Source organism: Idiotropiscis lumnitzeri, chromosome 7 (genome assembly GCF_059441095.1).
Source record: "Idiotropiscis lumnitzeri isolate Australia: NSW breed Sydney's pygmy pipehorse chromosome 7, RoL_Ilum_1.0, whole genome shotgun sequence".
NCBI lineage: Eukaryota > Metazoa > Chordata > Actinopteri > Syngnathiformes > Syngnathidae > Idiotropiscis > Idiotropiscis lumnitzeri.
Window position 1 is genome coordinate 14,732,863 of NC_142397.1, and position 13,507 is coordinate 14,746,369.

The 13,507-nt window shown below is 41.6% G+C and overlaps 1 protein-coding gene across 1 annotated transcript in view; it reads left to right on the forward strand.

Annotated features, from left to right (window-relative positions):
• Nucleotides 1-2,536: 2,536 nt before the first annotated feature.
• The window catches only part of pde2a (phosphodiesterase 2A), a 155,622-nt gene continuing 144,651 nt past the window's right edge, over nucleotides 2,537-13,507 (forward strand). Inside the window, exon 1 of the mRNA XM_088300870.1 lies at nucleotides 2,537-3,591. Coding sequence (XP_088156996.1) covers nucleotides 3,533-3,591 — 59 coding nt within the window. The 5' untranslated portion in view covers nucleotides 2,537-3,532. The remainder of the gene's footprint in view (nucleotides 3,592-13,507) is intronic.

Sequence of the window (13,507 nt, forward strand, 5' to 3'; positions counted from 1 at the left end):
TAACCTAGGTTGTAATGTAACCTAAATGGATTTAAATGATTTTGAAATCATTTTAAATCCGAGTTTTATTTAATGCATCTGCTCATAAATGTCGACCTTTTTAGTGGAATTCGGAATACATATATTAAAGAATTGAAAAAAAATTAACTAAAATTGTCAGATGCCTAAAAACTGGGAACAATTCAAATCACCTTCAAAAATTACTAAATGAAATCCCCCCCTGTGTGCAATCTAAAGCAGCGAAGGCTTTTGAGTGTTCGCGAACATACGGAAGGTGTTTTTTTTTTGTCAGTGATAGTTCAAGGATGCAAACAGTCGCAAAGCCGTTCGTCAACAGGTTTAATGTTTGCAAACAGTTTTTCTGCTTGCCCTATTTATTTTTTAATTTGCCATCTTCACTCACACTCACAAACCTTCACCGCTCGTTGAGATATGAGTATGATCTTACTTTTCACACCTTTTCTGAAAGTTCCCCCCAAGGAACTCTCTAAACGCAAGTTGTGGAGAACTACAAGATTGAGTACAAAAAAAAAGACCTCAAGGAGCACCATCAAATCAAAAGGAAAGAATATGGCACCACCGAAAACCTGCCAATAGACCGCTGCCCACCAAAACTCGACATTTTGCCAAAAGCAGCGCCAGAAGTCTTGCAAGCAGCTGACCAAAACAATCGGTGACTGTATTAATTTCCCATGCGAAAATGTGGGTAAAAGAAGTTGACACTGAACACCGGCAACATTAACGGCAGGCCTCAGCTCAGGTGTGCGCAATTACGGCTGATTAGCTGATTACTTCTCCACTCAAGCTGAAGTTAGGAGGAGGAATACGGGGAACGAGTGGGGGATCCCAGTCTTCATACTGAGAAGATGATGAAGATGACGATTATCAGGTGCAACAATACGAACCTAAGAGAAACGGAGCTGTCATTCAACTACACTTTGAGGTCTAATCAGGCGACTATGCGACAACACCTCTATGGGCGGACTTCGGTTTTATGTTGTCTGAGTGTGTCAGACAATCAGAGTTCAGCTATCTTGTGTTGCCAGGCAGATTTCATAATACTACTAATAATAATAGACTTGAGATTCTTCCGTGCGCGCTTCTGTTCCTCGTGAGTAAATGGCTCTCCCAGTTGATAGACAGTTGCGATAGCCAATCAGATGACAAGTTGAATACAATGAGCAGGCCTCACATTGGTGGTAAGAACGTGTCCTGTAATTCGATTACCAATTGTGACAGGGCGGCGTTACGCGGAAATCGACACCAGACAGTCGTTCCCGGCGACCGTTCGAAAATCTAAAATATATATTCTTGTTTTTTTTTTTATTAACCCACAGTTGCCGAGGGAGGGATAAGTGTGGATTTGATTGCATATACTCATATTTGCAAGGCCATTTTCACGACTGACCTTTCATGAGAAATTCATTCGTGAGTCGAAGTGATCCAACACTCCGTAGTACATAAATGTATCTCTCTATAATATTTCTCCAGCTGCGGTGTCATAAATGATAGCATTACGAGGGGAATTTATTTAAGTCGGACTAAGTAAGACTTCACAGAAAGTAGAACTTAGTTGGAAAACACATTATTGGCCCAAGATGCATGAGAAACCTTCATATTAGGCACATGCATTCATATTCAGCACATCTTTACCTTGCACCATTTCTACTTGGAAACCAAAGGGAAGGGACAAGTACAGTATGCCACCGTCACACATTTACTGTAAACAATTACAATGCAGGTCAGTCTCTTGTGAGAAGTCTTGCTTTGCAATATGCTTTTAAAGTTTCAAACTCATCTGAAACAATGTGACATTTATTTTCAGTGCGGCACAAAAGTAATCTTTAGGCACTAATGCAAGTTCCAGCTTTTTCCTGGCTCTCCAAATGAAGTCCAAGGAATAACAAATTTTACTTTATTTTTCTTCATGCCGTTATCGTCATCCTCAATTTCTCAATAAGGTGTCCCGAAATGCACTTTCAACATGTGTGTATTTTGTAGTTATGTTCAACGATGCTGGTCAACACAGCTGGTCCATGGTTCGGCAAGGGCTGGCCACTTCAGCATCTCTGCTCCTGGTTCTGCTGTTCTGACTGTCGTTAAGACGTGGAGTTTTATGTGCACTGTTGTGCCCTCTGCACCTGCCAAATAGGACCGATCCGGCCCTCCCAGGCCCCCTTTACAGCAGCATCTTTGGAGAAGTTTGCCGATGGCTGGTATAACCTTGGCCACCAAGCTCGCAAACAGTGGAACTGGGACCTACACCTACCTCTGGTTGTCTGGGCGTATTGGAGAGCCATAAATGTGTCATCTAAATGCACTTCTGCAGCCCTCATGCTTGGCACGCCTGTGGTTCTGGTTATTGGACTTTCTCCTAGGCCAGAAGTGTAGAATGAACTTAGTTTGGACTTCTTTGGTAGGCTATGGGAGCAGCTTTGCATAGTGCACGTGTGCATCTGTCAAAAGAGATTGTGCGACTCCCGTTGGCAAGGGCAGTTGTTGACTTTGTTGCTGGTGCACAGGTATGAGTCTGCAGTCTGATGAAGAGGATGGACCTGTTTTACAAACTGATGAGCCACTGGGAGGGACCTCGCCCAGTCTTGGAGAAATAATCCCAACGCGGCTGCAAGAGTGAAACCGTGTGGTAGTCCTTCACTGGTGTGGACTGGCCCCGTACCGGCCCTTCATGTCACCAGAGTGGCAGGCATATGTTTTCATGGATTATTTTCAAATAATAAACTGTATATCTATATTTTATTGTTTTTATATAACCACCATAAAATTGCAACAATAGGGAACTGTGTATCTCAGGGTGACCCTTGAGAACCTTTGTTTCTGTATCCCAGAGTTTCTTTTTCATAAGAGTCAGTCCGTAAATGAGTGCTGTTTTGTTAAGTGTGTATGTGGTGGAGAGACCATAAAGAGAGGCACCGTTGGACCTTTGAACTGCATAATTGACACACACTCAAGTGTGAGTCAAGTGCAACATGTGGTTTAATGAAAAGCTGCTGGCACGAGCAGATAAGACTGCCTAGTAGGGAGACGTTCAAGTCCTGACCCACATTTGTGAATTTAGAATTACAGAAGGTTGCAATTGTCACACTTTAAAACTCCAGGCAAGAATTAACTCGATGAGGCGCTCGTCTGCGCGTGTGTGGCGTGTTCTATGTATTTCATCACAAGTGAGTGGCTGTGGAATGACAGCGGAGTGGCGGGTTGTTGATGCTTCCATGTGGCCATGAACGTCACTCCCTCTCTCTCTCATCTCTCTAGCTCTCTCTCTCTCGCCTCATGATGTCCCAATGCACACGCGTTCAAGTATCACTTACCCTGTCTCGATTAAGCCTCCCTTCCCCGCGCTGGAGAGACGTCAGCCTCTGAGAAGCAGCGGACACCGGCGAGCAGGCGATAAAGCGAGGACGACACACAAACACACCCATCCGCGCATCGTCCACCGCCCCTCCACCCTTCGCTTCCCTTTCCACGACTGCAGCTGTTTTGGGTCGAGCGCGGTGGCGAGGCACGATGCGCCATGGGACAAGCGTGCGGACACGCGCTGCTCTGCCGTAGCCAACCGCCATCCACCGACATGTAAGTCAGCCACAAACGATGTTTGTGTTTGTGTGTCGCCGCTACTTCCTCAGACTAGCCCAAGGAGGCGGCCGGGGAAGCACATGGCTCCTGGTGGTGGTGGAGTGTTGAGTTGGATCTGCCGGCTGGCTGTCATTATTCCCCCTTGACAGCAGCACCATGTGCGCTGTGAGAGCAGCTGTCAGCCCCATAAGCCCTCCACATCACACGTTATCACTTCTCAAATATTCCCACAGCGTCTGCTATGTGACTTTATCACTCCCGTGAGTCCTGCGGGCTAGTGGTTCAATAATACCCTTTACGTCGAAATCTCAGTAGGCCGACTGTTCCAGAGGTGGCAAAAGTACTTGCACTCTGTTCTTAAGTTCATCTACAGATAGTTGTTTAATAAAAGGACCGATTCAAGTAGAAGTACTCATTCGGAATCATACTTAAATGCAATCAAAGTAATTGGATATTTTGATAACTGGCACCATAAGAAAAAAACGTTTTCATTAACTCGTACTATTACTCGTACAGAGAAGAAAAAAATATCACATCACATGTCACATATTAAGGGAAAACTATCAAAACAGTGTGCTGCCATAGCTTTGACATTCTGAAACGGTTGAAAATGCAAATTTAAAAATGAAATCACCTGGAAACAATACACTTTTTTTTTTTAAAAGACAGAGCTTTTTTTCTTTAATTTAATTATATATTTTTTTACACTAAGCTCATTGGTTTTTAAGATGGCATAAGACACAAGTCAATTGTTCATTCTTGTAGCCAAGAAAACCAACTCGGTCGAGTTGAATCTGTTGCCATTGTCGTTCATGCTCTTTGGATCACATTCCTCTGCGACGTTGCTGTCAATGTTTTTTTACTCACAGGGGCTGAGCTACGTGGTGGCCAGGGGTGGCCAAAGCCACCCCTATATTTTTTTGATACCAGTCATTTTCACTTGTATGCAATGTTCTTTGATCTCTTTATAGTATGCTATAATTCATCTATATGAGCTGCACATTTAAAGAATAAATTCATAATTGATATATGTGTTAACTTGGAAAGAATCCTTCTTTAGTAAGAACATTGAATTCTTACAGTGAATGTCAAGGAAAAGCATTACGTTCACCTCAGAGCAAACAAACAACTGAGAAGTCATTGTCATAAGATGGACAGTCATTGTAATAAATTAAAAAACACACAAATAAAACATGAAAACTGCTGAAATAATGATCTCGTCTCACTTATAAATTGACTCAATGTGAAATCTGGACCTGTTTAATAGGAACACATAGCCACGAGTAGCCATTATTTTTTTCTGTCGTATAAATGGCAAGATTCCAGTGAACCCGATTGTTATCAGACTTCAGCAGAACTTGCTGATGAGCTGATCATTTAAATCAGGTTTGTTGCAGGAGGGACACATCTAAAGCACACAGGATATGGGCCCTCATGGACGGAAGTTGGCGACCTCTGCTGTAAATGAGCTAATATATTTTATATATTTGCATGTAAAAAAAATACTTTCGGACGAATAAATTCCAATTGGATGATTTCCCACGGCACCCCTGATGCTTTCTCACAGCACCCTTGTTGGAAATCACTCACCATGTGATCTCAATCAATTAAGAGCTCACCCACGGTTGACTTTACCTTTCTCTAGTTATACCTTTTTTTTACGGTGTCTTCCGCTGAGGACGCACAGAGAGACAAATTAAGGAGTAGGTATGAATTTTCAAATAAAAGTAGCTGAAAAATCGACGCAAGTACAGTAATAAAGTATTTGTACTTTGTTACGCTGCTGTACGCTACCTCAGGCTTTTAACTGCAATCCAATATTATTGCCAACCATTTATACATAGGGCTTTAAATTTCTGTTGTAAAATAGATTTTACAGTTGGACTCACGAGTTACAATTTGAGGATTTATGTCCTGACTCTGTTCCAAGGGGCCTACCCTGTAGTTGCAATTATTGGATTTGGAGGTGTTCTACTCTAACGGCAAAAAAGTGTGCAAGTTCATAAATACCTATACTGTCATACATGCATACCTACATGTTTATACGGTCATTATATCATCAAGTATATCTGAACACATATTTTATGTTGTATTGTAGCTTGTTATGAATGTTGACTCAGATCTCAGCTAATTTCTTCACTACTTAACATGAGTGAGAGATATAATGGTCCTCAAGGGTCAAAGGTCTGGCTATTGGACTGGTGTATCAGTGTGTGAGTGGGAGGATCTACAACATATATTTCCAATCAGTCATGTCATAGAAAAGTAGGCCCTATTATGTCGCAAAATCCACATTTCATTTTCACCTCGCGTCTTTGCAATGGCGAAGGTGTCCTCGTGGATGTGCCAACAGCAGTATGACATAACCATTTGGTGTGGTTGGTGTTGATCGTCATTGTTGAGGACAAGTTCATTTTTTATTTTTGTTACGCTGGCCCGCTCTTCCTCAGAGGCACATGTTGACAATGTCAAGGCAAGGTGTTAAACATAATGTTAAAATAAATCCCTCCTGCTGGCGAATACAATTTGGGCTGCTTGAAATTCTCCCGTGAAGCACCTGCTCCGAAATGAATGGAGGCATCTGCTCTGATTCAGGTGAGCTGTCGCGATCAAAGCACGAGGGTGATCAAACGTCTTTCACTCTCTGTAAATACTGTATGCTTATGAGGCTTCCTCAGCCTGGTCTGATGTCTCTATTCTAGGATTTTTCAATAACCCCTGGTGTTCTCTTCGCGTTGCCCTAGTTTACCACGTACGTTTTGGGGATTGCTCAGTATCAAGTTTCGGCAGCAGCTCCCGCCCCGAAACAAGCAGATTTGCTGACGAATAATGAAATGTGCCAGGTCTGACGTTACAATTAGTTTCAGTAGCTGATCTTACCTGCTCCCTTTGAGCATGAGTTGCTTGGACTATCAGACGCTGAAGGTCATCAGGAAATATGCCGTTGTTCTCCTTAGGAGCCAATGTTACATGTGTTCTATGTTGGCAATCCCAACAGTTTTTATGCCATTTGAATATTTCATGAGATGCATATGGTATGCAGAAAGGCAGCCAATTTAAAGCACATTCCAAAATACGCCGTTACCGTGTGTTGTAATCGTTGCCTTTTTTTAAAACGGATTGATGCAACTGGCTGCAATTTCAAGAATTACATACATATGGTTTTTGCTTGGATCTCCAGTTTGTTGGCAGCGGTTGGTACTTGAGTTCAATTCAAATGTTTTGTGGTCATTTTCATCATTTTAGCCACCAACTGATGCGATGTTCTCATGCCTCTAGGTGTGTATATAAAAGGCCTCATAAACTATCATTATTTACTGGATTACTGCCTGGAATAACCCCGCCCCCCGCCCTCATCCATCCACACACACCCACGCACACACACACCCACGCACAGATAAAAAACATATGCGGCATGCACAAATGCATTTAAAGTACACAACAAGCAGCGATTGTAACCTGACTCCAGATGAGTGGGCATTTATTTGTGTGTCTATTTGACAGCAGAAGAAAAGATGCTGACAATGTTGTGTTATCATCAGTAATGGCCTCATCAATACTAAAATATTCAGAGCGAGAAAAGTGACAGAGGCGGAAGAGGCAGATAATGTAAGCGAAAGAAAAGGCAGAGAGGAACCCCGGTGTGTTTGTACTTGTTTATCCACGGAATATCAACACTTCAACAAAAAGCTTTTCAGATTTGCATGTATTTTGTCGTTGTTTAATCAAAACTGTACATGTTCCATTTCAGGAATAATAGTTTTAAAAAAAAAAAAGCGCATCAGCACGGAAGCAAAACATAAAAACATTCCACTGAGGACTGTTGACAGCTTTAGCTACAGAATCTTTTTAAAGCCATTACTTCATTTAGTGTGCGTTTACTTTAAAATATATTCAGATTATGTGACTGGTTTGCAATGTGCGTATTTTGATTGAAGACGTGTTAATGTAACAATGGCTTCCCGGGAAGGATGTATAAGAGTCGTTTTATTTTCATCTTGAAGCGAGGAGTTAAAAGCAAAGCATAGCGTTTATGTAATTAAAAAGTAATCATAGTTGAATAGCAAAGTTACCCTCGCCGCAATTTACCATCAGATTCAAACATATCTAAGGTGGTCTTGCCGCAATTAAAATAGCTCTCTCCCGTTCCACTAATGCAGTGAAGGGGCCAGATGGGGTTGTGATATTTTTTATTTATTTATTTTTTTTTTTTTTTGATCGGCCTAATGATAGTACATGGGATGAGAACGTGGACAATCACATAGACAGCATCTTGCAAATGTTAACACACTCACATATTTGTGAATATTTCCAACAGAGGTGAGAGCAAATTACACATGTGCAAGTCATAAATAAATATAAGTGGTAGGCTTGAGTCACTCTGAATTAGCGTCAAGGCAGAGCATGCGCAGACCGGACAGAGCCTGGCCGTTCTGATTGAAGATGTTTACGTGACATAGAAGAAAATGTTTTTTCCATATCGCCCCAGCATTAGAGTTACTTGGTATCAATGGGGAGCAGGTGTGTGAATTTGGTGTTATTGATCTCACAATCTCTCATTGTGGTCACTGAATTTTTAACATGACACCTCATGGCTGAGAACTCTCTGAGGAGGAGCTGAAAACAAGAATTGTTTCTCGACAAAAACACGGCCTCGGCGATTAATCGATAATGTTATTCCAACGTGCACTGTCGAACTCTATTGAGCGTTCTTGGGGCTATCGCCAAATGGAAGGTAAAGTCACACAAGATCTGTTACACCCAGTAGCTCTGTGATGTCATGGAGGAATAGAAGCTGATTCTAGCATCGGTCTGTGAGGCCCAAGCGAAAGAAAAAATATGGACACATTGGGTTCAATGGGGACATTTTGAGCTTAAGGTGTACTGGCATTTGTTGCCAGCTGTTTTGACATTATCGGCTGCGTGTTGAGTTATCTTGAGGGGGCAGTAAATTTACACGTTTGAAGGAATTGAACAATGACTACTTCACAACTTGTCATCGCCAATCATCATCTTGACAGAGCTTGAGCATGACTTTTAAAATCATAATAAATAAAATACAATAAAATCATACAAATGTTGTCAAGTAAGGTCGCTGACCCGCGTGTTCATGAGCTTTTTCCGTCAATTTTTTTTTTTTTTCCGTTAGAGTCAAATTGAGAAAGAATGAATGCTTGAATGCTTTAAGAAATCGAAAGCATTTTGACACTTGTTGAAGGAAGAAGTACTAGTGTAAGCCACCACCAGCATTACCTTCAATCGCCAGCATTACCTTCAATCGCTACTTCGCTCGCTTCGTGCCAAAGACCAATTTGAGGTCAAACATCGACTAAAAGTCACTGACAGCTCCTGCAGAACTTTGGAAACAAATAATGCAAGCCTGTAATAGCAGATAGATGTTTTGACTGAGAAACATTTTCACCAGTCTGTAAGCACGTTCCTCTCGCAGGCTGCAGCTTGGCATTTATTCTACATGTTGCATTTTTAAAGTTGAATTAGTCGTGTAACACGTATTTAGATAGTTGTGAACCATTTCAGGCAAGTTGCAACTGTATTATAGAGGCATAAATCCCCCGTAAGTAAAAATAAAAACTCAACCTCGACCTCGCGGTGTTTCATTTTTCCCGGACAGTTCCGCTCCCAATTAACCGCGAAAAACGATTACTGCACTGCACCTTGTAAAGTAGACCAAATATGAAGAAAGAAAATAACTTCAGTTTGGCTTCAAATATTGCAAATTTATTTCTCTAATGAGCCAAGACAGGAGGTTTGGAATAAGTAACGATTATTGAGTTACAATGTGACGGGAATAATGAGATAAACGCGATATTTAATAACTTGTTGCCTTTTGCGTGCACGTGTGTGTGCATGTGCGTGCATGTCTGCAGGTGTGACCAGGAAATGAGGCTGACAGCTTCCAAGGGCCCCAGCTTTGGCTCCAGAAGCTCCTGTCAGCTTTCTTATCTCGAAGCACTGTTGACACACATGCACGAAGACACACACGCACACATCCATGCATTAAAGTGTGTACCTCTGACACATGTATGCTAGTGTGTTGCTTTTGTACAGTTTCTTTCAGTAATGAAATGATCCGTTGTAACCAAGAGACTAACTGACTTTGGGGGAAAGGTTTGTCATCAACATGATTGTACTCCCGGACGCTGAGAGGGTCAAAGTGCATCTCACGTCTGTTCCACTGTTTAGAGACTTTGCAAGTTGCGTTCTACGATTGATATTCATTGAAGCCGCCGCTGATAAGAAGCAAGAGATTAAAATGACAGCCAGTATCAAGAGAACCATATTTGATTTCAATCAAACAGGCCCTAAAACCCTTAACCAATGTGATTAAAATCACACGTGTCGATTGTAAACATGAATTGCCTTTTTTTTTCCCGCCCTACTTTCACAGTATGTTTGCATATTTTTTTTCCCCATTGATCATTTCATTTTATCTCTCAAGCTAGATCATGTTTGTGTTATACCTGCTGAGTGACGGTGTAATATGTTCTAATAATATCTTTTTGCATTGTTTTTGTCCTCAAGTAGAATGCAGACTGTTTTTTTTTTGTCTCAGTCATTCTTGTCTTGACTGCAGGGTTTTTTGTTATTGATTGCTCTTATTGATTGACTCACACAGAGATAAAGCAAACTGACAGGCTGCATTCAGGACATTCAGGGGCATTTTAATGCCTTCAGTTAGAAAATGCACATCAGTACAATATTGCACAATGTTGCTCTATTTATTACTCCGATGACACGTACAGAATGGGGAAAATTTCCGCCAATTTCCACGCATGAAATCCCAGCAGCCCAGACACGAAGAAGTTGACAGAAAGAGGTTGCTGTGATACTTTGATACAAATGAAGGGCAGGTGTTCCATCCAAAGAGTAGGTGCAGAGATGGTCTGATACATAAAGGGCAGGTGTTTCATCCAAAGAGAAGGTTGCCTGGCAACCGATAGTGGCACAGGTTACCCGACTGATGGGCATACTAAACCAGTCCTAATTGAAATGTTTTCCTCCTTTGATCAGCTTGTCCATTCATCTTTGAAACCACGCTGTGATATGTTTCAGTGATTGCATGCACGCTGATGTGACGAATGACGAGGCTTCACATTTTTTCTTCCTTCAGCCATGGCTGCTTAGTGAGCCACTAAGAATCAAAATAACTCCATCCATGAAAAAGTTTCCATTTTCATTTAAGATGTTCTAATTCTGACAAATCAGGGAAAGACTTGTGCTGCAAAATATTCAGATTCTCTCCATGGGAATTTACTAGAATAGATTACATTTGACTTATTCTTGGGTAAACTATAGAGTTATGTAGTTCAAACAAAACCAAAATATTGCAATAAATCTTTGATAAATAGGTTATACCATTATTACATTGTGAATCCCGTCAATAAATTCAACAATTAATGCACACTGTGCTGTGTTGCATGCTGACATTTTTAAATAAACATCGCAGTTTATTTACAATTACAATTTGATGGGCTCTGAATCCTCTCTGTATGTGTATACTGTATTATTTTCCGGGAAGTCATGGCAATCACGTTTCAGGCCACCATGAAGAACAGAATAGACCGGGCGGCAAAGCCAAATATGATGGGCCATGACCGCATAAATGTCCGGCCAGATTTTCTGCTGTCAAAAAAATTGCCAGTCGCGGTGCTTGAGAAACATAGTTGGCCATAGTAAAACTTGATGAATGCAACAAAACCTGACGTCACGTAATAGGGCATAACAAAACTTGGAGGTGCTCTGGCGTAGGAGGGAAAGCATATAAATTTCCCCTGCATTTCATGGTGCTTTCAAGTTTTACCACGCTTTGTCACCGTTCTCATGGCAAGCTAGAGTGTGTGGCAACCGCATTCAATCATGGTGCATCCCGAAGTGTGACGGTTTACAAGGCCTGGCCTGAAACTGCGTGCACAGTATGGGAGGAGAAATATCACCTGGTCTAGCGGGAGAGCTTCATTTGAGTCTGCCAAGGGCACAAATGTGTCCCAAAATTTTGAAAAGAAAATGGCCCAAATCCACAACGCAGTAGATTTTGGAAAAACGGGGGTGCGATGTCCGCCAGGAACATAGTTTAAACATAGCATTCGGTTTCTGCCTCGTGACTCACACCTTTTTTTTCTCTTTCTGCTGCCATGATGCATATGTGAATTGCGTCTGAAATATGAATTGTGTCACTTGAACCATGTAGTGTAAAAGCAGCACTTCTGAAGGCAAATGGCGGTCCAATACGATACCATCACAACGCCCTTAGGAGCACCAATAAAGTGACAGGTTGGACAAGGGACAAGGAAATGTGCTGTATTGAAAGATGGTGACCATAGACGTGTGTACTTTAATAGATAATAGTAATACACAAATGCCCCTACAGGCAAATAGAATTAGTGTTTTAAGTGCCCATTATTATATTATTACAAAAATAGTGCAGCGAAGCAGAACATGGTATGAGAGAGGAAGGATCTTTGCAGAGATAATGAGGTGCACATAGACCACACTGATATATTTGAGTGAAGATGTCCGGGAGTTTCCTTTGGTGGATTGAACAAAATGTAAACGGTACACCAATTACATACAATGCATCCTTAGAAAATGCTTCTGAGAGCAGACGAACTTGTGGCACCAAGTTTATATACAATTGTGCGAAAGTAGGAAGTGATAAAATTGCTCTGTTGAGTAAAGCAAGTCACATAAAAATATTTTACCGTTATATAGCGTGAGCATTGGGATAACAGCAAGAATATGTTTTATTCCATAGTTATTACACATTAAACATGTATTGCATATGAATGGGTCATAAATGTTTTCCATTCCATGGGCCTTTTGCTCAGACCACATTTCAGTCACAAATAGATCTACTCCGGTTTAGTGGCTTGATTTTGGAGACTTTTTGTGTTTGGATGGGTTGTAACACCGGCTCAAGAAACCTGGCCATGATCAAGGTGTGCTGTCAAATTCCAAACCCATTTCCAAGCTGCCTTATATTTCTAAAACTCTGGAAAAAGTGGTGCAGTTGAACTCTTTCTTGGATCAATATAAGGTCATGGAGGTTTTCCAGTCAGGTTTTAAGATGATGCATAGCACAGAGTCAGCCCTGTTAGGAGATTTTAATGGCATCTTCCTGGCTCATGACACTGGAGGATATGTGTGTTTTGTTTTGTTGGATCCAACTGCAGTGCTTGATACGGTTGGCCACGGTATTCTGTTGACACATTTGCAGAACCAGGTGGGCAGTAGTGGTAGCAATCTTGAGTGGTTTAGACCCGATTTGACCAACAGAACTATTTGTGTTAGCCTTGGTTGCGCTGAGTCCCACACACAATTTTGTGTTTGGTCCCATTGGCCCTTGGAGCTTTTTCATTTTAGGTTTAAGTGAAGCCCCTCCTCTCACAACTGCATTTTGAAATTTTGAAATCCATGACTTTGTCACATCTCAACTGGATTACTGTAATGAACTTTATTTTGGAGTCAGCCAATCCTCCCTCAAGCACCTCCAGTTGGTCCAAAATGCGGCTGCTTGTCTCCGAACTTGAAGGAAGGACCTCAGAACTCCAACTCTCGCGTCCCTTCACTGGCTCCTTGAACATTTTTGAGTTCTTTTTCAAGATTGATTTACATCTTTTCAAATCATTATCTTGACCTTACCTCTCGGTGGGCTCCTCCATCTCTACACATCTGCACAGGCCCTCAGGTCAGCGGGTCAGGCGCTAGTGAAGGTACCTAGGACTAAGTGGAGGCTGAAATGGGATCAAACCTTTTCCGGTGCCGGGCCTTCTCTTTGGAATGACCTCTCATTAAACGTTAATCATGCAAGCCATTTCTACACCCATCTTTAAATCTCGTCTTCAAATACATTTTCATGTTTTGGGTTTTGACTCAGCATGACACTCTCAATTGT